This window comes from Mesoplodon bidens, assembly GCF_964165515.1.
Source record: "Mesoplodon bidens genome assembly, chromosome: 12".
NCBI classification, from domain to species: domain Eukaryota; kingdom Metazoa; phylum Chordata; class Mammalia; order Artiodactyla; family Ziphiidae; genus Mesoplodon; species Mesoplodon bidens.
In genome coordinates, this window is record NC_138168.1 from 26,835,041 (window position 1) to 26,861,093 (window position 26,053).

Sequence of the window (26,053 nt, forward strand, 5' to 3'; positions counted from 1 at the left end):
CATAGCACAGGGAGATCAGCTCCGTGCGTTGTGACCACCTAGAGGGGTGGGATAGGGAGGGTGGGAGGGAGGGAGGTGCAAGAGGGAGGAGATATGGGGACATATGTATATGTATAGCTGATTCACTTTGTTATAAAGCAGAAACTAACACACCATTGTAAAGCAGTTATACTCCAGTAAAGATGTTAAAAAAATTTTTCATAGATACCTTGGATTTTTTATATAGTATACTGTCAAACCAAACATAATAAAATGTCTTCTTTATGAAAAAATCTTATAAAACTTATTTTGTTATCTTCATCAATAATCTACCGCATGTCATTTATTGGCTACCATATTGAATAGCACAGCTCGAATGCCTTCCTGAGAATGAGCGCACAGGAGAGACTAATCAATTTTAGACACAATCTATTGCCGCTTTCTCTCCCACATTTCCCCCTATCTAGTTATATCACAGTTTTGGAGCAGATCCATAGTTAGTGTGATTATATAAATGCTCTTCACTGGTGAGCCAATAATTGTACTATCATTACATTTCCATTGTTTGTATAACTTGCTGCTTTTCCTGAACTTGATCATTGCCTTGATTTTTAAATTTGTTTAGTTTTATTCAAACTTATAGTTAGATGTTTCCTCTACCTTTCAACTCTGTAAAACAGTTCTTAGAGGGAGTTCCCTGGTGGCATAGTGGTTAGGATTCCAGGCTTTCACTGCCATGGTCCAGGTTCAACCCCTGGTCAGGGAACTGAGATCCTGCAAGCCGTGCAGCGCGGCTGGGGCAAAACAAAACAAAACCAGTTCTTAGTGTAATTTCCATGGTTAAGCCTATCATGTATCTACCAGTTTTATTCTTTTCCTGGAGATATCCCTTCTGGAGTCATCCATCCTTCTGTTCCAGTTTGATCTGGGCTTCTCTCTAGTTCTGATGCATGCAGTCATCCTGAGAATTCCTTTCACCTCTCCCCTGTGTTAGACCCCCTGTTTGCCAAAACCCATGTCATCCTCATTTTGGTGGTGCATATCCTCTGGCAGTTTCCTAAGAGAGGGAACATGGGAGACAAATGTTTTGAGAGTCTGCATATCTGAAAACAAGATCTTTATTCTACCCTCTCATTTAATTGACAATTTGGTATGAAACCTAGAACTTCGAAGGCAATGTTTTACTGTTTTTGAGCCTTGTTCTTTTGTTTTTGAGTGTTGCTGTTGGGAAGTCAGCTCATAGATGCTAACTTGCAGCTGCCTCCTGAAAGGCCTTTTGTATCCACTGTGCCCCCCGAAGGCCTGCCCACTCAGAACCCAGCTCATGAGCCTCTGCCACCAGGAAGTCCACCGAGAATGGTTCTGTGCAGGTGCCCTGCATGGAGCTCACTTCCTCTGCACTGGTGCAGCGCTTGCTGTGCGTTGGCTCCGTGTCCCTCAGAATTGCGTACTGCTCTGTGGGTGCTCAGAACTCCCCAGCAGACTATCACTCTGACCTGGGCCAGTTTCTGTTTTGTATTTCTCTGTGTTTGACACAGAAGGAAAGCTCTGGGTATGGAATCCAAAGACCTTGATACAGGTGCCTGCTCTACTACTTATTAACTGCTTGTTAATGTAGGCCAGACTTTCTCAGCTTCTGCACTATTGATGTTTTGGGCCAGATAATTCTTTGTTGTGGGAGGTTGTCCTATGCATTGTAGACTGCCTTGCAGCACCTCTGGCCTCTGTTCATTAGATGCATGGTACTCTCTTCTCCCTGGTTGTGACGATCAAAAATGTCTCCAGACCTTGCCAAATGTCCCCTGGGAGGGGGGCACAATCACCCCTTGCTGAGAAGCATAGATGTAGGCAAATTTCTTCACTTTACAGGTCTCATTTTCCTCCCAAAACTTAGAGGATTTCCATAGGGCCTAAATGTGATAACACATGTGGCTGCAGTTATAAAATCTAAGTGGGCACAAAATATTGGGTCTGTTTTTTTAACCCCTCCAGTGCCTAGCACAGTACTCACTCATTAGGCCCCATGTGTGTCCAGTGAGGGGAATAATGTTGCTGAGTGTAAGTTGCTTACACTCAGTGCTTACTAGGTGTCAGCTACTCTTGTAAGAGTCTACAGTGATTAAGTCCTCTAAACCTCACCACGACTCTGTTCTCATTATACAGATGAGGAAATGGAGGCAAGGAGAGGTGAGGTAACCTTCCCAAAGTTTCAGGACTGGGATTTGAACCCCGACCCTCTGGCTCCAGAGTTTTTGCTCTTAAACACCATGTTTTCCCTGTGTGTTTATGACTTTGGGTTGGGAACATCCTGTGGGCTGCTTGTTACTAGAGCATCTTCCTTGGCATCTTACACATAGGAGATATAATCTGCAAATGTTTTACTGACTAGTAACTCACGTGCCCAGGTACTTTAATAAAGCAGTTTCCCAATAGTGTATTGTACATGTGTGTAACATTTTATACTTTGCAAGTTATTTTCGTATATGTGCTGCTCATCTCCAGAACTCCATGAGCTTTTTCTTTTGGACTTGTGAGGAAATGGAGGCCCCAAAAGGGAAGTGACATACAAGCTAGCGCGTGCCAGAGGTGGCACCAGAACCGGGATCTCCTGGCTCCCATGCTGATGTCATCTCTGTTACACCAGGGGCCTCAGATAAGGGCAGCCTCTTCTGTCCTCATGGGGATTTTACCTAGGAGCTAATAGTGTGTGGGTATGATACCTTATCCACCAAGCACGAGTGGAGTTGCCATGCACAGGACAAGTCATCAGAGGCAGCGGGCTTGGGAACTGGGAATTGGTGTAGAAACTACACTTAAACATTTAAAATTCATTTTAAAAAATTTTATTGGAGTATAGTTGATTTACAATGTTGTGTTAGTTTCTGCTGTACAGCAAAGTGAATCAGTTATACATATACATATATCCACTCTTTTTTAGATTCTTTTCCCCTATAGGTCATTACAGAGTATTGAGTAGAGTTCCCTGTGCTATTCAGTAGGTCCTTATTAGTTATCTCTTTTATATATAGTAGTGTATACATGTCAATTCCAATCTCCCAATTTATTCCTCCCCCCCTTACCCGCTGGTAACCATAAGTTTGTTTTCTACATCTGTAACTCTGTTTCTGTTTTGTAGATAAGTTCATTTGTACTCTTTTTTAGATTCCACATATAAGCGATATCGTATATTTGTTTTTCTCTGTCTGACTTACTCCACTCAGTATGAGAATCTCTAGGTCCACCCGTGTTGCTGCTAATGGCTTCGTTTTTTTTTTTAGCAACTTTTTTTTAGTAAATTTATTTATTTGTTTGTTTGTTTGTTTGGCTGTGTTGGGTCTTCGTTGCTGCACACGGGCTTTCTCTAGTTGCATCGAGCGGTGGCTTCTCTTATTGCAGAGCACGGGCTCTAGGCTCACGGGCTTCAGTAGTTGCAGCACATGAGCTCAGTAGTTAGTGGCTCGTGGGCTCTAGAGCACAGGTTCAGTAATTGTGGCGCATAGCTTAGTTGCTCCGCGGCATGTGGGATCTTGCCAGACCAGGGCTCTAACCCATGTCCCCTGCACTGGCAGGCGGATTCTTAACCACTGTGCCACCAGGGAAGCCCTGCTCCAGTATCTTTTTAAAGAACTTTTAGGAAGCTGGTCCTTGGGATGTTTCACCACAGCTTTCGTTTTCTCTGAAAGTAACCAAACAGAGGTTATTTGATGCAGCTTTAGTTAAGAAAAATGCAGTTTCATTCATAAAATTAATGTTTATCAAATTTCTATTTGATACCTACCACCACCCCTGAGTAATGACATAGGATTTAGATGTTTAAGAAGTACAGACCGCAGGGCCTCAAGGCATAGAAAGTGAGCCCCCCAGAGTTCACTGCTGAGTGGATGGGTAGAAAACTCAGCAGGTGGCAACATGGAGGGGGGGGAAACATGGAGGAAGGGAAGGAAGGGAGAAAGGCAAGGAAATAAAAGAACTAAAGACCATATGCAAACTTACGCAATGTCATGTGTGTCTAGTTTATGTAATTTATGTAAAATGTTACACTTGCATACATGTTCATGCACAAAGAACTTGGAAAAGAGTTACATTTATATTGACCAGTTATACCCATTGATAAATGAAAACGGCAAAGGAAAGTAGCAAGTGATGGGTACAGTCTGATGCATTTTGGTTAAAGCGCAAATCCACTTCTGTCTGCCAGCCTGCCTCTATTTGTGTGAGCACAGAGAACCGTGGGTGCCTCTATTTGTGTGAGCACAGAGAACCGTGGGGAACACAAGAGACTGCTGACGCCGGTTGCCTGGCAGCGAAGATGATTAGCTTTGCTTTTATAGATTTTTACATTGTATTGTTCCGCTTATTAAAACAAGCATATATGGGCTTCCCTGGTGGCGCAGTGGTTGAGAGTCCGCCTGCCGAGACAGGGGACGCGGGTTCGTGCCCCGGTCTGGGAGGATCCCACATGCCGCGGAGCGGCTGGGCCCGTGAGCCATGGTCGCTGAGCTTACGCGTCCGGAGCCTGTGCTCCGCAACGGGAGAGGCCACAACAGTGAGAGGCCCGCGTACCGCAGAAAAAAAAAAACAAAAAAAAAAACCAAGCATATATTACTTGAGTAATTTGTGAACATGAAATCAAGTTCAGAAGTGTGTGTTGAGTGACTGTACCAGCACTGGCTCAGTGCTGTATGTTTACCATCTCACTGAAATTCTCGCCGCTCAAAAAGCCTGTGCTCCTGTCTGTTGCTCCTGTCTGTGTGATACCAAAGGGGAAAGGGAGGTGCTGAGCAGGAAGCAGCTCGAGCAGTTGAGTAACTTCCCAGTTAAGTCGTCAGTAACCCCGGGGGGAACCAGCCCTGTCTGGCTGTGAGGCCCACGCTAGGACGGCACCCGCGCAGTCCCTGTGCCTTCCAGCACCCCGCCAGCCACCCTTCCCCAGCTGCTTCTCCCCATCACTGCACACAGAGAAAGAGGCCGTCCTGTGGGAGGGGCTTAGGCCAAAGGGCCTTCTCCTCCCCCCACCTCCAACACCACAGACACACCATTCCCAGAGTTTTCAAGCAACTTCAGGAATTCCCGACCAAGGAAGTGTAGTGCAAAGGGTATGAACCTGGACCCAGGATCCAGACTCGCCTGGGTTCAAACGCCAGCGTATTTACTAGCTCTGTGATCTTGGGGAAGTTACTTGTTCCCTTTGTCATTCATATCATCACCTCTGAAATGAGGATTAAGTAGTACTGGCTACCTCAGGAGGTTGTTTCAGCACCAGCGGAATCAATTATGCAAGGTACTTAGAACAGCACTTGGCACATGGTAAGCGCTGGATGTGGCAGCCGTTACCAGGCGGTCCTGATGATGCAACAACCAGCATATCTTATGGTCTGAGAGTCGTGGTCCGAGTACCAGGCAGGGAGTCCTGAGGGGAAGACACAGGCCAGTCAGTGCCCTCAACTGAAAAATGAGGCTAATCCCCACCTTGTGGGGTTGCTGTGAGGATTAAACCAGATGACAGCTGTGTAGCGGTGTCCAGCACTGAATGAAGAGAGAATTCTGCTTCCAGCCTGGCTGTCTACCTGCAGCTAGGAGTTGCCAAGCCTCCACAATTGGCAAGAGCCAATCCCTTAAAGTAAACCGCCTCTCATCCGTGCTGCTGAATTGATGAACATACTGGGGAATGCTATTCAGCCACAGAAAGGACCGAGCTACCAATAGAGGAAAGAATGTGAATGACTCTCAAAGCCTTATGCCTTTGAAGCCAGACACAAAAGGCCACACACAGTGTGATTCCCTTTGTAGGACTTTTTAGAAGAGTCAAAACTATAGGAACAGAAAATAGATAAGTGATTGCCAGGGACCAGGGATGCTAGAAAGGGATGACGGGGGCGGGGGGGGCGGGAAGCGGATGGCAATTTGGGGGAGGAAATGAAAATCTCTGTTTTTGTTTTTTTTTGGTTTTTTTTTGCGGTATGCGGGCCTCTCACTGCTGTGGCCTCTCCCGTTGCGGAGCACAGGCTCCGGACGCGCGGGCTCAGCGGCCATGGCTCACGGGCCCAGCCGCTCTGCGGCACGTGGGATCTTCCCAGACCGGGGCACGAACCCGCGTCCCCTGCATCGGCAGGTGGACTCTCAACCACCGCGCCACCAGGGAAGCCCGAAAATCTCTGTTTTACTTGCACTGGTGGTTTTCTATGATTCTATACATTGATCCAAACGCATCAAACTGAATACTTAAAAACGGTGAATTTTACTGAATGTAAATCATACCTTGATTTTTAAAAAAATATCTGTTCTAAATATAGTGATTGTTATATAAGGAAATAAACTTAAGGGGGTTTAATAACTTTGTTCTAGTCATTTGTTGGGGAGGGGGACATTTCCCCTCACCCCCCGCCCAAAGTTCTTTTGGTTGGTCTAATCATTAAATTGACACAAGACGCATCCACAGGAGAAAAAAATTTAATTCATACACACACAGGTCTCGCAAAAATGGGATCCCCGCCTACCCCGTCCCAAAGTGACCAAAGCAGTTTGTTTATATATCATTTTTAGACAAAGGAACAATTATTTGTGAAGATTTAACAAAACAAAGGGGCTTGTGCTTGGGAAAGCAGACTCATGAAGAAGTTTGCTTACACAGCTTTCTTAGCCTTGAATTCTCTAGCTTTGGTAGTAAGGATGCTTTCTATCCCCCTGTTTTATAAGGAGGATATCTTCACATGGGAGATTTATCTCCTGCTTTCAGAGGGAAAGAGGTGGGGTGGTCAGAGTGTTTTTTTAAAGTATTTTTTCTCACCGGTTATTTCTCAAATAACTTTTTTTTTTTTGCGGTACGCGGGCCTCTCACTGTTGTAGCCTCTCCCGTTGCGGAGCACAGGACGCTCAGGCTCAGCGGCCATGGCTCACGGGCCCAGACGCTCCGCGGCATGTGGGATCTTCCCGAACTGGGGCAGGAACCCGTGTCCCCTGCATCGGCAGGTGGACTCTCAACCACTGCGCCACCAGGGAAGACCTCAAGTAACTTTAATTCAGAGTAATCAGTGTGCTATTGAGGCCTATTTTGGGTGGCCTAACCTGGGCCCCGACACATTTATAAGTTGTTTGTGGCTCCTGTGGAGCTTTCATATTAGGTATCGCATTACTAGTGAATAACTATGCTCCAATAAATATAAACTTTAAACTTTTAAAAAGAGAACTGCAAGCGGTTTGATTGTAGTAACGTCACTTTCCCAAGCATGACTTTTGATCGTGTCTGCAGAAATGAAGAGCGTGCAGGCCTGGTAGATATTTTCAGCAGAGCCACTCCCAGGGGAAAAGGCTGGAGGTGGATAAATGCTGTACATTCACGGCCTCGGGAAATGCAGCCAGAACAGTGGAAACCAAGGGTCTTTTTTGTTGATGTTCATTTGCTTTGGTTTTGATTCTGTGGGAGTGTGTTTAATATTAGGACTTACTGGAGTGGGGTGGGTCTGAACTTGTTTGCCAGCCTGTGGGTTTGTAGTCCTTTCCTGAAAGCTGCCAATCCCCAGTCCCCAAGAGGAGGGCGGCGTGAGAAATAGATGCTTACAAGGCTGTTGATCAGGTGAGTGTCCACTTGAGAGAATGTGTTGTCTGTCGCATGCTTCTTCCAGAAGACTCCATCCATTTGTTTAAAAAGATATAAGAGGGACTTCCCTCGCAGTCCAGTGGTTAAGAATCCATGCTTCCACTGTAGGGGGCACGAGTTTGATCCCTGGTTGGGGAACTAAGATCCCACATGCCGCGCGGCACAGACAAAAATTATAAAAAAAAAGATATAACCAATTTAAATATTTTGAACAGGTAATATTTACATTCACATGGTTCTAAAACAGAAGGCACAAAAAGTTGATAAGTCTTTCACACTCTCTCCCAGCGGCTCAGTGTCTCCTTTTCTGAAGGCAACCTGTGTTACCTGTTTCTTGCGTTTTTTTCCTGAGATGGTTTATGCATATATGTGCAAATAGATGTATCTCTATGTATATCCCCACAAATTGCTTCTGTACAAACTGTAGGACACTATACATACCCTTCTTCCCTTTGCTTTTCTTCAGTGAACCGTAATTGGCTTCACCCATCCCCTATTGATGGGCATTTACATTCTGTTAATCTTCTGGTCTTAGAACTTATGTGGCAGCTACTGACCTTGTCCTGAGGTCTTCCTGCACAGCGTGGTTCTGTCTGTGGGACAGGTTTCTGTAAGGGGCACTGATGGGGCAGGGCATAATTACAGGGCAGGCCCGCGTACTTTTCAGAACTGCTCTGCACGGAGCTTGTGCTGGTGTGCACCCTCCCGGCAGAGAGAGGGGCGCCCGGGAGCACTGCCCTTTCAGCGCGCTGTGGCCAGTGCTACACCAGCCCCTCCCTCCTCCCTCTTTTCCCGGCCCTCCTTCCGAATGTATCCTGCCTTTCTCGATTCCTCGCCAGGAGCTCTCGGCAGTGGCTCTATTTGGCCTTTGTTCCTCTCCCCTTTGGCATGGGTTCATAGAATTTTCTCTTTTTCACCAGCTCTGGTTTGTGTCTAGTGCCACCCCCCCGGGAGTCAGGGGGAAAAGCAAGGGGTGGCTGATGGGAGGCCAGGGGCGGGAGTCTCCACACATCTCCTCCCCTTCCTCACCCTCCCAAGGCGGCCTGGGACTGCGCATCTCACACCCAGTAGCCAGCGTGTTCTCACCTCCTGAGTGAGGACTGAGCCTGCGCAGGGCTGATGCAGCCCCGGTCCTGCTCTTGGACCCACACGCTCCATGGGGGCCCTGAGGGTGCGGAGTTACATGTCAGGTCACACAGAAAATCTGCCTTTTGTTCTCCAACAGCTGGAAGCATCACCCTGTGGGAAGAGAGTCTCCACCGGGAAAACTCAGGCCTTTGTAGTTTATTGTCAGAAATCAGGGAAACTTGACATATGGTGGTAATTCTGAGCAACTCTTATAAAACGAACACGTGTTCAGATTTTATTTAATCAATTAGTGAGGGAACCAGTAAGATGTTGCAACTGCTTCAAAAGAGAATGCAGAAAATTACAAATATGCAGGTCTCGGGAAAGCGGAAATAAATTTGCTTATTAGGCATAAAACTGGCCAGTATACACTGAATCTGCTAGACACAATTTGTTGGCATCACCCTCAGGGTTCCAAGACTTACAGACTTGTGAACTAGCTCAAAGACAAGGAAGATAACCCGGAGATGACCTGGAATTGCACTGCACCTGAAATGGGACACCTGGTCATCTCTCTCACTTTCACCCACTTTATATTTTTATTTTAAAATTTTTTCATGTTTAAAAATTATAGTAAAATATACATAACGCAAAACTTACTACTTTAACTGTGTTTAAGTGTTCAATGGAATTAAGTCCATTCACATTTTCGTGCAACCACCAGCCCCATCTATCTCCAGAATTCATCTTCCAGATGGAAACTCAGTACCCCTTAAACACGTCCACCCCATACCCCACTTGCCTTGGCAACCACAACTCCACTTCCTGTCTCTGTGACTTTGTCACCCGTTTAAGAATCTCCCAGTGTTTCCTTCCCAAGAGCAGAGGCAGAGAATCACTTCACCACCTCTGTGACCCTGGCCTCCTTGAAGCTTGGTTTCCTGTCTGTAAAATCAGCCTAACCCCTACCTCGGGGATTTGTTGTCAGGGTCAGATGAGATGATCCGTGCAGAGTGCTTGTACTGCGTAATAAGGATGTAGAACGAGCTCAGCGGAGGATAGTTATTACCGTAAGTACTGTTTTCTCACTTGCATCCGTGGTCCCCAGAGGCACAGAAGTTCCCCTCGGTAGGTCAGCAGTTTTCAGTATTGACCACATGTATGATCACCCGGAGAGCCTTAACAAGATACGGATGCCCAGGTTCTGATTTAACTGATGTGGGGTGTGGCTGGGCTTGTTTCAGAGCCCCCGTGACTCTGTAACGAGCAGCCGGCTGGGAACCCACTCACTGCTCCGGGCCTTCCTCCCGGGAGCCTGGAGCCCCGTGTGTGGGACGGGGCAACGCTCTCTGCAGAGCGCTGCCAAGTTAGATGCCTGGAATTCATGGCGCTCTTTGTGGAACACCAGGGAGTACTGATATTCTCGATGCCGTAACACAAGCTAGAAACAAGTTCACCTGCAGGAGATCCACGTCTTGAGTGTGGGAAGGCAAATGCATGCTGTGAATTGTTGTGTGGCCCACCTGTGAGACATGAGTGGCACGTTACTGGGTCAATACTAGGAAAGTCTCAGGGAGGGGTCACTTAAGATGATGAGGGTGTTAGTTAAGCTCGTGTTTCCCGCAAAGGTAGGGGGCGCCCCCCCCCGGAGATGCTCCTTTGCGGGGAGGGAGAGGGCAGTGTAAGAATTGGTGTCATGGGTCAGACTTAAGTCCCTGCCTGGGCCTGAGGGGAGACGTGCTGTGACTGAGGAGAACAAGCCTTGAAACGTCGGGGATGGACCCTTAACACTGACTCAAGCACCTCAGGAGAGGCAGCCGTCGCTACGGGAGTCGTTCCTGTGGTCGACCCTGAGTCTCTTGGCTGCTTGCTTAAGGCCTCTGGGGAAGTCCTGGGAGGGGTGCCTTGCTCTGCGGGGCCTCTTCTGTTGCCCTCTTGCTGTGTCTGCAGTGGTGTTCAGTGGGGGGTGAAGGCAGGCCCTCTTTCCCCAGCTCCGGGCAGGCCTGCTGGGTGCGGTGGCCCAGAGGCCCAGTCCGCACCTGGGTGTTCACACAGCAAGTCAGCTGCATGTCCCATCTCTGGGTCTGTCTGTGCAGTGTGTGCTCTGTTGCCTTAGCAGTCTGCGCTGAAAATGGAAGCCTCAAGCTGCACAGCTGACTTGTATAGCCCAGATTAATGTGCTGGTAACACCCCCTAAAGCCACATATTTGATAGGTCCTAACCACGTGAGAGGAGAGGTGAAAACGGCACGGCATGGCCGGGTGTCAGCATTTTAAAATCCTCCCTAAGCACCTGTGTCTTTCCTGAACGAAACGCATTGGAGGATCCCTGGTTTCCAGGCCAGTAATCGTCCTGTTGTAAGACTTCCACGAAGTGTCATCACCTAATCCACGCTCTAGGGTTGCTATAAAATAAGGAAGCCAGAGAGGAAAGAAGCTTTAGAAGCTGCTGAGCTGCCCACTTGGGCCTCTGCTCAGATGCCAGTGCAGATGGTCTGTTGGTGGATTCTCTATTAGTTTTCTTCTTTCTCTTTTCTTACTCTTAAGCTGTAATGACTTCGGTTTCAGAAAATAAATGAAGCCAGGAACTTGTTTGGAGACTGAAAATTCTTTCTCAGCAGGCCTGTTGGTTTGTTTCCAGTGAGAACTGGCTGTTGCATGTTTAAGTTGTTATAAACCAAGGATATAAACCAAGATGGGTGAGTAGGTGGTGACTATGCCTGGTCTTCTTTCAGCCTGTGTTTCCATCAAATAGAGCAACGTATAAAGAATTCTACACCATGAGCAAGTGAAAACGCAAGGCTGATTCTACATCCATCAGTGTAATCCCTGTATCAATAGTTGTCTTAGTCTGCTTAGGCTGCTGTAACATAATACCACAGACTAGGTGGCTAAACAGCAAACATTTATTTCTCACAGTTCTAGAGGCTGGGAAGTCCAAGATAAAGGTGCTGGCAGATTTGGTTCCTGGAGAGGGCCCTCTTCCTGGCTTACAGACAGCCACCTTATTGCTGTGGAATATTAGTCAGACTTTAAAAGGAATAGAATCCTGATACATGCTGTGACATGGATGAACCTTGAAAACATTATGCTAAGTGAAATAAGAGAGACACAAAAGGACAAATATTGTATGATTCCACTTATATAAGGCACCTAGAATAGGCAAGTTAATAGAGATGAAAAGTAGGGTGGGGGGAATTCCCTGGCAGTCCAGTGGTTAGGACTCTGCGCTTTCACTGCCGAGGGCCCGGGTTTGATCCCTGGTCGGGGAACTAAGATCCCACATGCTGTGTGGTGAGGCCAAAGTAATAAAAAAGAAAGAAAATAAAAGTAGGATAGAAGTTAGCAGGGGCTGGGGGAGAGGGGAATTATTGTTTAATGGCTACAGAGTTTCTGTTCGGGATAATTAAAAGTTCTGGAATTGAATAATGGTGACGGTTGCACAACATTGGAAATATACTTGATGCCACTGAATTATAAACTAAAAAATGGTTAAAATGGTAAATTTTATGTTATGTATATTTAACCATAATAAAAAAAATTTTTTAGTTCACCCAAGAAGCAGAAAACTTAAATAGTCTAATTACCATAGAAAAGATTAGAAATGTGATTAAAGATGCAACCTTTAAAAAAGCGCTAGAGCCAGATGGTTTCACAGCCCTGTTCTGTATTTTAACAAAAAACCAATTCCAATGTTGTTTAAACTATTGTAAAGCATAGAGCAAACTGGAAAGCTGGATTTGTGTTACGAAACCAGTGCAACCTTAATACCAAAACCAGGTAAATATAAATGAGAGTGAGAGAAATAATAAAGAACTATAGAGCAATCCCAATTATGAATTAGAAACAAAAATTCTTAATAATCTTACTTAATAAAATACAGCACATATCAAAATAGTACAATGTGACCAGGTAGAGTTTGATCCAGGAATGCAAGATGGTTCCGTAATTCATTACACCAACAGATTAACACGGGAAAAAACCCACATGATTATATTAACAATTGCTGAAAAGGCAATGACTCCAATAAAAATCAGGAAATAAGAGAGGACAGTTCTTACCTCCCAACCATAGTTCATCAGGCATTGGACCACCGTGCTTTGCTCTGTCAGTGTTTCAACATGTTGAAAATGTAGTCTAAGTAGCTACCTGCAAGGAGCATGGAGGCCATTAACTGATACCTTCTAATTTAGGAACAGATGTACTATAGGAACCAATGGGATTCTTTTTTTTAAATTAATTTATTTATTTATTCAGCTGTGCCGGGTCTTAGTTGCGGCATGCGGGATCTTTTAGTTGAGGCACGTGGGATCTTTTAGTTGAGGCACACGGGATCTTTTAGTTGTGGCATGTGGGATCTAGTTCCCCGACCAGGCACAAGACCCAGGCCCCCTGCATTGGAAGCGCGGAGTCTTAGCCACTGGACCGCCAGGGAAGTCCCTAACCAATGGGATTCTTTACAGCCAATTAAGTTGCTTGAAATATTTTGGTCCTTCTGGTTGGTGGACCTTTCTAGAAGCAAGCTCAACCCTAACAGTTTCTGCATCACCTAAAAAGGAATTCTCTTATTAATGAAGCCATTATGTTTGAATAATTGATTCCTAACCATACACATTTAAAATCATCTCTCCCAATTATTTATGATTATTAGGCCCTCCCCAAAGCAAGACTTAGAGAAACATTATGAAGCTTTTTGGCACTGACCATTTCACAAGGAAGGACTGTTATTTTAGAGGACAATCCCAGTAGCCCTGCCCGAGTATGACTGGACTGTTGACCTCCGCCAGTGCAGGAATTTTACACCTGCCCCCATTACATTTTGTCTTGTTAAAATTAGCCTGTCCTTCCAATCTGAGATTGTATTGGATCCTGATTTTTGTCATCCAAGGACTTTATTCCCTCGCTGTTTCTTGTCACCTACGGTCTGATTAAGATGTGATGTGTCACTCATCCAAGTAGGCAGGTAGACAAATCACATTTCCAAAAAGGAAAGAAAGTTCTGAAGTCTCTTTAAACTATACATTTTTTTAAAATGTAAAGTTTTATTTTCTCACTTTCCTTTTATCCATGGCACTTTTTCTTTGTCCATTTTCTCCCCTGAATATCTTGATAACTTTGTTTTCATTGAATCATAAGCCTGAAAAGGACTTTGAAGTTTTGGACCCAAATCTATACCATTCCAGGCAGTCGGAGCTCTGGGAATACTGTTTATGATAAGGAGACCCTGGGGACACTTAAGAAAGTTTGTGGCGAGCCTTGTAATACAATTTAAAACCGGAACAAGGGGCCAAGTGGCCAGGATTCCAGCTGTTATTTGTTCTGCCACAAATAAAACTTGAGCTCTTGAAAATCACTGACCTCTGCTAGCCTTACTTATCCTCTCCAAATTAAATTCTCAAAGACCCTGTTCAATCCGAATATTATATTGTTTCTAAAATATGTGCCACTCCTACTTTACTAATGTTACAACTTGCTTGCTTCCTCTCTCTCTTTCCTATTTCCTTAATGCTGCAGGTAATACAGACAGACTTTACTCGCCTCAGAAAAGACTTCATGAACCTGACCTATTGTATTTCTCATGATCTGAAGAAAGGCAGTGTTGTCATTTTGAAATTATTACACTAATTTAGGTTATACCTAAATTCTTCTTGTTAAACTGTTTCCCTTCATGTGGGTCACATCTCTGCAACTGCCCTCCTTGTAACAACACCCAGTTAAGATGGCTCAGTTGTTTTATTTCTTTGAGCTAATGAGTCTCAATTCCTTTAGCCTCCTTTTGCCCCGTGTGTCTGTGTGAGCTTGAGCAGAAGCATATCATTTTGTTCCAGGAATGGCTAAGCACCCTTTCTTCTCACTTCTCAGGTCCACTCTGCTAGACCAGCAGCTTCCTTGAGGAGTCAGGGCTCAGCACCCATGGGGCAGGTGTTCATGGGACAAATGTTGTCAGCGTGAAAGGCCTGCCCTTTAGTAAGGAGGATCTGAGATACCTAAGCAGGAGAAAGGAGCTGTGACCCAGCTTCCAGGTCCTGACTGGGGTAATGTGTGACCACGGTCACGGGCCAGGACTCTCGGGTACCATGGAGCCTGTATGAAGATAGAGTCTTTCCAGGCTTGTTTCGGTGGCTTGTGGTTCTCAAATTACCCCTGGTCCACCTCCCTGGGCTCCGCCCCTCCCGAGGGAGGTGTCTCCAGTGTAAATGCCTTGATCCGCCTGGAGTGTCTGGTGAGAAGAATTAAGTACCACATCTGAACACAGGGAGGAACAAAACACCTCCACTTCCTTTCAAGGTGTATTTTAAGCTGGTTACCTTTGACTGGGCTCCCTTGTTGGTGGGAGATCTTTATCTGAACAGGAATTCTTCTCCAGGAATATTCCCTGACGGAGCCCCACCCCCTCCAGCTGGGAGTTAGGCTCTTCCAAACGAGTAGCAGGGACTTTTCGTTCTGAGCGCCCTTTATGATCACCTGAGAGTGTAATTTACGGGTCACTTGCTGGAACAGGAGTCACTGATGTTACCATGCAGCAGTTCTGCTGGAAATCAGGACCCGCAGGGCTCAACATGCCAGAACAAAGCAGCACCCAGACTAGAGCCCAGAGCTGTTGACAGTGAGGCCACTTTTTTGTAGTTGTTGCCTGGCTACGTCTCAAGGCCCTTTGCCATTCAGTTCCCTGGAAGTGAGTGGGCTCCAAGCCTCTGCCTCTCCCTGGTTGGATCAGGGAAACATGCTCCCTGCAGGGTCCTGCACCCTCTCTCCCGTCGCTGTTCTCACATGGCCCGTCCTGACCCCAGGGCAGGTTGGAGGGACCAGCACCTTTAAAGCATGCAATGAGGGATTCATAACCTCCGGCTGCACGTTAGAATCACCTGGAACTTAAAAAACACCCACTCCAAGACCCCACCCTAGGCTGATGGAATCTGGGGTTGAAACTTGAGATCTTAAAAATATTTTCAGGTGACTCTAATGTAATGTGGAGCAGCACTGAAAACCGGTGGTTTATGTTAGTGACTCTCAAAATGTGGTTCTATACTAGCAGCATCTGCTTCTCCTGGGAACTTGTTAGAAATGCAAATTCTCAGCCTCCACCCCAGGCCTACAAAATCAGAAACCCTTGAAGGGGGCCCAGATAGCTGTCTTTAACAAGCCCCTGCTACCCAGTAAAGTTTGAGGACCACTATTAATGCACAAGCAAGCTAGTTTCATGTGAACTGTGAGTGTAACTGCAAAAGCACCAATAGAAGAGATGCAGTGGAAAAGATGGGGTAAAAATGATAATCCTTGTATGGGGTGGTAGAGTCACAAATGATTTGCTTTCATTTTCCGAATTTTTAGTAATGTCATTGTATTGTTTATATACTCTTTTAAGATACAGGAAGTTCTGGGTTGAGGAGATGCGGTCTTTTAGTGTTTTGTACTGACAGCTGGGGACGAAAGCGTCATGAGGAATGTACCGAGAGGAGTGACTCCTGCTGGGACGGTCCCCACTGGGCAGGTTTCACCTGAGGGCCTGTGGCTGCTCTGGGGAGGATTATTCCGGCCCCTCCTCATCTCGGCCTACGGGTTCTCAGCCCAGGTCACTCATCGGAATCACCTGGGGAGGATGTATAACCCCTGCTGCCTGCGCCCCCACAGAGCACTGAGTCAGCAACTCTGGAGGAAGGCCTCAGGTCTCAGGACGGGTGGACAGACACACAAACAGACCAACCTCCCCAGGCGATTCAGATGTGCAGTGAGAATGGACAGCCTCTCTCCTCATCTGGAGATTCTGAGGAAACCAGGTAATTTGCAAGCACCCTCAGGGGTGATCATCTGGGAGCCGTGGGAGCGTCCTGAGAGTGGAGCCCTCTGCCAGGGGAGTGCCTCCCCCGACAGGAGGCAGGCAGCAGGGAGTGTGGTGGGCCAGAGCGTGCGGGCTGGGGTCAGATGGCTTAGGGGTGAATCCAGACTCGAGTTACCTGCTGTGTGACATTGAACAAGTGACTGTCTCTCTATGCTCCAGTTTTCTCATCTGTAAAATGGGCTTAATAATGCTCCTAGGGCTTCCCTGGTGGCGCAATGGTTGAGAGTCCGCCTGCCGATACAGGGGACACGGGTTCGTGCCCCGGTCTGGGAAGATCCCACATGCCGCAGAGCGGCTGGGCCCGTGAGCCATGGCCACTGAGCCTGCGCTTACGGAGCCTGTGCTCCACAACGGGAGAGGCCACAACAGTGAGAGGCCCGCGTACCGCAAAAAAAAAAAAAAAAAAATGCTCCCTACCTCCTAGGGTCGTTGGGAGGATTGAATGAGCTAATACATGTGAAACTCTTAAGATGTGCCTACCGTGCCGTAAGTGTCCCATAAACGTTAGCTGCTGCTGGCCCTTGCTCTCATCCTTGTTGCTGTTGGTCTTGCTGGGCTCACCAGGGCCTGGGTTGAGTTGGGTTGAACTGGTCTTTGACACACTAGGCAGGGCCTAGGACAAACCAGTGCTTCAGAAATTCTTTCTCTTGTCATTCATGGCCCACAGTCTTTTCTCCTGTTCCCATGTCTTCCACTGGCCATTCCTAGGGGTGTGGAGGTGAGACCGGTTGTACCCTTAAGTTCAGGTCATTCAAAGACCCCTCTAAGGATCAGTTTTTATTTGCCCCCTCACACTTAGGGTGGTCTCAGCCTTCTGCATTTGTCAGGCATGACCTTGGAGTATCCCTGTGTGCTGGGTGGGAGCAGCTACTCCCCTGAATGGCTCTACTTTTGTTGCTTTTCACTACAGAATGTTCTGGAAAACTAACCACGTTTCTGGGTGGGTGGTGTGTGTGTGTGTGTGTGTGTGTGGTTGTGTTAGGAGAGCCCAGGGGACAGGAGTGGACAGCTTCAGGGTCAGTGGGAAACCAGTTACTACCGCCTTTGCTACTTGCTATAGTTTTACCAGATGCCAGAAAAGGAGCCAGACATGCAAGGGGGACACTTACCCTCCTCAGAGGAGCCCCTGTGTCACTGTTGCAGCTGCTCAGATGCTCGTGAAGCCCCCAGGATGCCTACACCTCCTCTGAGGGGTTGAGACGTCCCCGAACCTGGATGCTGCAGCCCGCCGGGCCCGCCTTGTCTCTGGTCAAGCGTGGACCTGTGGAACTTGCTCCAGTGACCCTGGGAGGCCCGGCCTGCCCTGTGGTTGAGGAGCGCCGGGATTGGTTTGACCCTGCAACACTGCAGAGTCCACTTGCCTCCTGGTTCACGGAAGGTGGCAGTCCCGCACTCGGGGAGATCACGGCCTAGTGGGAAGGGCCCTCAGAACAGGACTGGTGGTTCCCTGAGGGGAACCGAAGTGCTATGGGTGTGGAGAAGGCAGCCGGGAACATTCCTTCTCGCAGAACTGGAGAAGGGTGTTCTCAGTAAAGAAGCCCCCTTCCAGAGAGACGTGGAGACTTGGGACCTTGTATTTCAAAAATGGCAGTGGGTGAGTGGAGCAGACCTGGCTGGTAGGACCCTCGAGCCTCCAGCGAGGGCCCACCTGGCTATCCAGGTGACCCGAGATCCAAGTCTTCTCCCAGGTCTGTGCCCTTGAAAAGATCTCCCTTGTCTCCGAGGCAACGGTGCAGGGGTGTCAGGGAGGAGAGGCAGCGGTTGGGGTGTCTTCAGGGCGAGGCTGGGGACAGTTGGAGGGAAGGAAACCCGTGATGGATGCTGGGCGTCACCTCACTTATCCTGTTTGAAGCCTCCGCGGTGGGTAGTGGAGACCATTCCTATTTCACAGATGAGGAAGGCGGCTTAGGAGAGTGTCCTGCACAAAATCACACAGGTGTTACCAGTCAGAGCTGGGGTTTGAACTAGGCTTGTCTGGCTCCAGTGCCTCTGGCCTCTCTTTTCTCCACAGAGGGGGCTCTGCTGACCTTGGATGAGGAAGCTGCCTCCAGTCCAGGGCCACCTTGTTAGTAATCTATAGTTCTGAAGTGCCCTCCAGACGTGACCTGCTTTGAACCACATCAGTGTTTCCTTCTCTGGATCTTCTGATTTTTTGGTGTTCACTTGGGCAGACCCTTTGGCCTCCTTGGGCCTCAGCTTCCACACTGTAATATCTGGTTGCTGACAGGGATGTTCCTTGGGGCTCCCCTGACCTGTGGCACCAGCTACTCCTCGGCCTGTGGCCGCCTTCCCAGCCTCTCTCGGGGCAGCTTCTGCCCTCACGGTCTGCACTTCCCAGATGCTCAGAAGCTCTTGTGTCCCCCCATCCTGTCAGCCTTCCTCACAGCACACATGTCTTTCTTCTCACAAATGCAATGGGCTTCCCCTTGTTTCAGGATGCTCTAGAAGCCTTGTGAAGGTCACTGATCCGATGACCTGTACAAGGACGCAGGACAGGTGGAGCCCGGGGCCAGGCCCAGCAGGGGAAACCAGGCTCTCTGGCTCCATCTCATCAGCTGTGGACATTTCGTCGGAGGAGTCAAGGTTAAGCGGCCCGCGCTGAGCACAGTTGCCAGCCAAGGCAGGACACGCTTTCATCTCATCTCAGACGTTGCCTTTTTATGAAGGCTTTTCATAGCCCACTTTCTTAGGACAAACTTTTTTCTTAATTAAGAATTCTAATTTTAAAGGGAGCTCTGACCTCTTTCTTTCCAGAATCATTCTAATGCTTTGATTGCATTTCGCGGGTTGAAATTAAGATCCTTTACTGTCTGCTATCTCTGTGTTCCTGCAAGGCTAGTTACCTACGGCAAACTGGCACTTGATTGAGATCATAAATGGGTTTATCCTGATAGAATATCAGTAAAGGCCTTTGGGAAGTTTTATCAAGATGCGAGAAAGGACTCAGGCCGTGCGAGACCCTTATTCCTCTGGGAGTGTTTCAGCACAGGTGGGGGCCGGGCATGGTTAAATGCTGTTTGGAGCGGGGGTGGGAACGTTTCTTCACCGTGAACTTGAGGGAGAAGGCAAAGGCAACATAATGGCTCCTTCAAAAGCTGGAGAATTAGGCGTTTGGCAAGGTCAGTTCTCTAGATGGAAACTGATATACACTGAAGAGGATTATTCTGAGTGTGACACTCAGTGTCACAGCTCAGGAGCCCGCTTGCAGGGAACGGTCATCTCTATGACCCACCGGCAGGGCTGAGAAGCCCGCTCAGGTGCACAGGAGATGTGTACTCAGGTGTGTTCTGCCAGCCACTGGGAACAACCTGGAGCCCCTCAGTGGGAGAATGAGTGAATGATGTGATAATATTTTTTAAAAACTCAAAAATATAATGTTGGACCCCCCCCCAAATTGCCAAACGACATTGTGCAGTTTAATACCATTTATGTAAGGTTTGAAGACAAGCAAAACGATGTTCATCTATTGTGCGTGGCTACAAACATGTAGTAAAGTGTAATAAAAGGCACGGGAATGACAAATCCCAAATTGAGCGGTTACCTCGGCGCTGGGGGGAAATGAGATCTGGGAGGGGTTCATGAGGAACGGCTATGGTTCCTCTAATTTTTTCTTAAAGTGATTGGTGGGTGTGTACATTTTAAAATGTTCCTATTTTTGAATGGCTGAAATACTTTGTAATTTTAAAATTTGTTTCTAAAGGGGAGAATGTGTTCTGATGGTTTGTCCATCAGTTTCACTTTTGAGGAAATTACTAACTAGACTTCTCCGGGGCTGATTAGCTTGACTCCTTGCTGTCCTCCCATCTCTTACCCCATCAGATGCACTGTGGCCACTTCATCATCCCTGACTATCAAACCAGTGGGGAACTAAGAGAAAACTTGAAAGCCCTCACTTTCCTACTTGCTGGTTGGATGAGCGGGAAGTAGAAATTATGCACTAAGGGAAGTTTCCACGTTTTGAGCATATTTTGTTCCTTGATCACAGTGCCAGTAGCCAAGGTTAACCAAGACCAACTTGAATTCTGGATGAATCCATAAGAATCTCCTGCCAAACTGAACGGGGGTGGGGGGTGGGGGTGGGGAGCGCCACTGTGCAAACCTTGCTCTAGGCTCCCCGCCCCCAGGGGAAGAGCGCGTTGACGTCTTGTTCTGAAATCAGTGTTTGCTCTGCATTAACAGCATGGCCGGACCCCCCTGCATCTTGCTGCCAATAAGGGCCACCTTTCTGTGGTCCAGATCTTGCTGAAGGCTGGCTGTGACCTCGACGTCCAGGACGATGTGAGTAGAGGCCATCATGCTATCAGGACATGGCTGTCAAGGGGGCTTGTCTGCCTAGAGTCCCACAACATGTAACTAGCTATGAGGGGAGGGGGAGGGGGCAGTAGGAGATGCTCTGCAGCACTTTGTAGCTTCATCTTGGTGGGAAGAACTTCCTCTTGAAGGTCTGCTGTGGGCCCCATTCTCAGTAGCAAGGTTGAGTTTGGGGGTGTGAGCTGGTCTTCCCATCATGGTTCCTATCTAGTGGTAGTATTTCCTGTCTAGTATTATTCAAGTGCAGAGCCTCGAAGGGCATCTTGTCTGTGTCCTGTCTCAGAAGGAGCGCACACACACACACACACACAGAGTATGGGCAAGGCTTGCCGGAAATGTGTCATTGACCAAACTTATAACTGGAGAAAAAGTGAGGCTTAAAAACTTAATTTTTCTATTTTCTCGCCTTGATTTCTCTTACTCTGCATACATTCAGTTAAAAAGGACCTGTTTAAAGAAACCACAGCACACGGATCTCATGGGATCTGAGAAGGAGGCCTCCAGAAAGAGGTCACTCTGCTGCTCTGCCATGATTGAAACTCAGTCTCTGAGTTTCTTTAGTCAAATTATCTAGAAAGAGATTCCAGTTGGCTCTTTTGGGGTTTTTTGCAGTACGCGGGCCTCCCACTGTTGTGGCCTCTCCCGTTGCGGAGCACAGGCTCCGGACGCGCAGGCTCAGCGGCCATGGCTCACGGGCCCAGCCGCTCCGCGGCATGTGGGGTGTTCCCGGACCAGGGCACGAACCCGTGTCCCCTGTATTGGCAGGCAGACTCTCAACCACTGCGCCACCAGGGAAGCCCCAGTTGTCTCTTTTTGAGTCAAGAATCCATTCCTGAGTAAATCAGCAGTGGCTGGCATGGGGTCACCTAGTGCATAGGGTGGCCCTGTTGGGTCTTTGAAGGGGGTGAACTCTGTAAGAAGGGGATGTAGAAAAGATTATGTAAATTGCCGTCCAGTGAGCTATTAGGAAAATATCCTAATGATAATCTGATTGGAAGCTATTTTCAGAAACTTTCAATTCTGTTTCTAACTCTGATTTGTAGAGTAGTACTCAAAGGAGAAAGGACTTTTGTGAGGAACACAGAATCTTGGAGAGTTAGTATTTATAAACCCCTTCCAGATTCACCTGTAATCTCTGTGGTTACAGAACGTTATCAGATTTCAGACCCTCAGGTGGGCTAGTGTGTGGGTTACCATAGTGCTTCTAGTTTTCTTTGAGTCTCTGCGTAATGTCCTACAACTTGGCAAACACACAAGTTGAGAAGGACAGCATTCACAAAGAAATAACCAAATATGTCATATACACGGGCAGAAGGCTGTCAGTGTCATTCATAAATTTCTGGTTATATTTGGAACCTACTGAGTCATCAAGGATATTATTTTCAAAAGATGCTGATCTAGCTTTAAGCTGTTGATTTCTACCTTGGGTCACAACACTTTTTTCTTTCCTTGCACTGTAGCCATCATAACATACCTGATTATATCTTATCCTTACATGACAGGAGCAAAAATACAGGGAGAGAGAAGAGATTCTGACCACAGGAAACGCAGGGCATTCAGTACTTGGGGCAAATATGTCAGACTGCATCTGGTTTTCTCTGCATAATTGAAGCCCTTGCTTGCCACGGTGGCAAGGCTGCAGTACCAGGCATGCTAACCCATCCTGACCCAGCACTCCTGTCTCAGGTCCTGAGCTGCGAATATCACTGTGTTCTCCTGAAGCAAAAGCCATGCTGACTTTCTAGAACTACTGCTGTTTATATCAGGCAAGATAGGAAGTAAAAAAATCAGGAGCCAAGGCAGCCAAAGGGGGACATGGCAGCAGAAGGAAAGCCAGCTCTACTTTTAGAGAGGAACTCTTTCACTTATTGAAATCTTTTTTTTTTTTTTGCATCTTTCCCTTGCTCTAGACGATGCATACATTGCTTCTCCCAGGTAGCTTAAGACAAAACAAAACAAACAACAGAAGAGTGTAGAAACAGCTGGGAATGGAGAAGGTAGAATTGATCTTTACTAGTTCTGAAGTAGTGCATTTGCCAGAATATGGTTCATGTGTGTCTTCTATACATTTACTGTGCTTGTTGATCAGGCTTGAAACTCATGTAGGAATTCAAGGAAGAAAACTCTTTATGAGTGTTCTTTAAAGAAGCTGGTGGGAGATTAAGTATTGGAAAAAAAAAATCGTTTCAGAAGTTACCTGTCTTGGGTGATGGGTAGCGATAGAGAAGGTTAATGTTATGAAGAATTTACTCCTAACTTCGTGTTCTACAGATACTGTGCTTTATGTCATGGTAAAGACTGAGAATTAGTTGAAGAATGACCTCCAGTGCCCTGGAGTGGGATTATTATGAATTTGAACCTGTGGAAACTAGTTCTTTAGAATATGCAACTCCAGGGGCAAGTTCCCTCTTGCCTCCTGCCAACCCTGTCAACTCTCATTGGAGCTCTAAGGCCATCTCTGATTGGTCAATGAGCAACCACACGGCCCCCACCTCAGAAATAGTCCAGGACCCCGTGGCCACGGTAAAAGGCATGAAGGAAGAGAAAAATAAGAAAAACCAGAGAAGCAAGGCTAGGAAGAACCCTGGAAGATCAGAGAGAGAAAAAGAGGTCAGCAATTATTTTGTGCACCTACCCTGTCTTGAGCTTCCTTGCAGCATGTCTCCCTGTGGCACCTGGGAGGGATTCCTCCTGAAGAGGGGCATGGTCCACCCTTGCATGACTGGGGTTTCTCCCATGAGCTTGGCTTTGGAATCTGCCCACATTTGTGCTCACTGTTTTTCACCATGTAGGAGAGAACACTAAAAGTATTTCAGAACAAAGTTCTAGACCTCAGTGGTTGCAAACCTTTTGAAATCCCAAAGTAAGGAACACTGACGTCTTAGAAAAATGGAGACCTGGCAGTTCATGCACTTTGCAGACAGTTGCAGTCACTTTGGAACACGCTTTGCCTGTTCCAAACCGAAGTGCCAAACTGCAAGATTGCTGGGTCTTCCAAGTTTCCAGCTTCAGCGCTTTCCTTCTGCTTCTTTGTAGTCAATCATCCAACAAATACTTCTCAGGTGCCTTATACTTGCCAAGGCACTGGGCTCAATCACTTAGCTTGATGATGCCATAAAGAGGCAGCCCATCCCACAGAAGCACCTGATCTTTTTTAAGGCCTGTCTTAAGGTTAATTGACTTCACAGGTTGTGAACAGCTCAGGGTGAGCTTGCAAAAAGCCTTGCCAATTTGAGTTCTGCCCCAACTGTGCTACCCCAGATTAGCTGGTTATCCCCTGAACTGCACTGGGCCTTAGTTTTTTTTAATTAATAAAATGAGAGAATTAGGTGCCACAGTGCTTGGAGCGTAGTAGAGGATTAATAAATATTCGCTGAATAAATAATGAGTAAATTTTGTTGAGAGTGCCACACTTTTCCCAGCTTTTTTTTTTTCCTCCAAAGTTTCAGAATTTCATGGTTGATATTTAGATCATATAGAAATAAAGAGTATGTCAAAGTTGCTGCTTGGGTCTGTTATAAGTACGTAGTGAGGATACATCTTGTTCTTTTCTGTGTCATATTTCAAAGAGGAGATATTTCAAAAGTAAGTTTTAGTTTTATAGGAGGAAGAGTTGATTCACAGGTAATTGACCCTGTTTCAATCAAGGGTCTCAGGTGTTTGCTTGTGCTGTGTTCTGGGGGAGAGTAGCTCTGAGACAGCCCGAGGTGGTCCTTGGCTTATGTATTTCGTATCTCTCAGCCTGTGATGCTCACCTTGGCAACTTCAGGGTGACTGGGTTTTATGTACCAGAGAAAGTGTCTCACCCAGTCCTCCAAACCCACCCCAGCTGGTGTGAGCAAAGCTAACGGTCCTGCTCAAGGACCACTCAGGGTGGGGAAAGGCTGGCTTTGGCCTTCACAGCCGTGTATATCCAACACCTGAGGCAAGGACCCTGGCTTTGAGCGGGTCTGTGACTGAGGGGTATGAAGATGGAGGGGAGGCTGTGGCCTGGAGACAGGCAGGGCCAGGAAAGGGGACACGCAAGAGACACCTGTGCCAGGGGGCTGAGGACCCTTTGTTCCCACCGTAGCCTCACCCAGGTCGTCAGGTCTCCTTGCGCGTTTTGCTCGTCCCTCTGGAAATTGACTTTTAAGAGCTGAACTAGAAGTGAGATTTAGCTTCTTGCATTGAGCTAGAGTTTCACAAAGGAATGTTACCCCCAGGGAAGCAAGTACAGGAGATTCATGCTAAAAGCAAGTAATAAATACTGGTGACATTCTGGCTCCAAAGCTGCCTCAACTCATGATTTAGTGGCAGCCCGTGAAACACAATAAAGCATTTGACTTGAAGCCAGGCTGAGGTTAGACTGTGCCTTGGCTTAGCAGCAAGAGTGGCCGACACGACCCACACTTTATGCACAACACGCACAGAATGGTTTCATTTGGTTTCGTAAAAGTGTTGTTCTGATTGGGCCAAGGAGTGCTAGTTAGAATGCCAGCAGCTTGTGGGAATAGTAAAAGGCCTCTAGTGATTAGAAATCTGACTGAGCCTGTGTTTACCCTGAAGGAGGGGGCTTCAGCCTCACTTCTGTTTCTGAGAACAGGGCACCACATTTCTTATCAGGTCAGTAACAAATTGCACTTGGGGTCCATTTTGAGAAAACCCATCACCATGCTGGTAGGGAAACAGGCAGTCTTGGAGATTCTTATAGAAGTTTTAAAAAGTTAAGACTGGGCAATTTTCATGATTACTAAGTACACCTCATCTGGAAACACTTCCTACGTTGTTTGAAGACGATGTGTAATGGCTTCGCACACCTTGTGCAAACACTGACCCAGTGGCCATGTTCTGCTTTTGACTGCATGGCACACAACACAGAAAGGGTCCTCTTTGAGTAAGGGGTCTTGGAAAGCTGGGTGAGAAGAAAACCAAGGCTAAAGCTAAGTTGTAATGGGAATAATAGCTTAGGATGCCAAGGGGCAGGTTTGGTGACAGAATGCAGTGGACAGTGGGTGGAATCATGGTAATGGGAGAGTGGAGGTCTGGATCCATCACTGCAGAATGAACAGTGAGAAAAGCTTCTGAGACATGGACAGTCCCTTTCCTGGTATATTGGTACAGGTTAGGCTATTAATAAATAACAGTTTTGCCTGATGCTAGAAATTATATGTGTAAAATGTTGGAAAGTATTAAAAAGTATAAGGAAGAAAATAAAAATCATTTCCCCTCATGTTTTTTTTTGTTTTTTGTTTTTGTTTTGGCTGTGTTGGGTCTTCA

The 26,053-nt window shown here is 47.0% G+C and overlaps 1 protein-coding gene across 4 annotated transcripts in view; it reads left to right on the forward strand.

The window, feature by feature from the left end:
- Window positions 1-26,053, forward strand: part of ANKRD6 (ankyrin repeat domain 6) — a 213,628-nt gene that overhangs the window by 135,816 nt on the left and 51,759 nt on the right. For 2 of the 4 annotated variants that reach the window (XM_081250563.1, XM_081250565.1), the window contains exons 1-2: window positions 20,694-20,761; window positions 23,066-23,404. In XM_081250563.1, coding sequence (XP_081106689.1) covers window positions 23,111-23,404 — 294 coding nt within the window. In that variant the 5' untranslated portion in view covers window positions 20,694-20,761; window positions 23,066-23,110. Of the gene's footprint in view, window positions 1-20,662; window positions 20,762-23,065; window positions 23,405-26,053 lie in introns of those variants that run through there. The other 2 variants (XM_081250564.1, XM_081250566.1) reach the window with 1 other exon arrangement.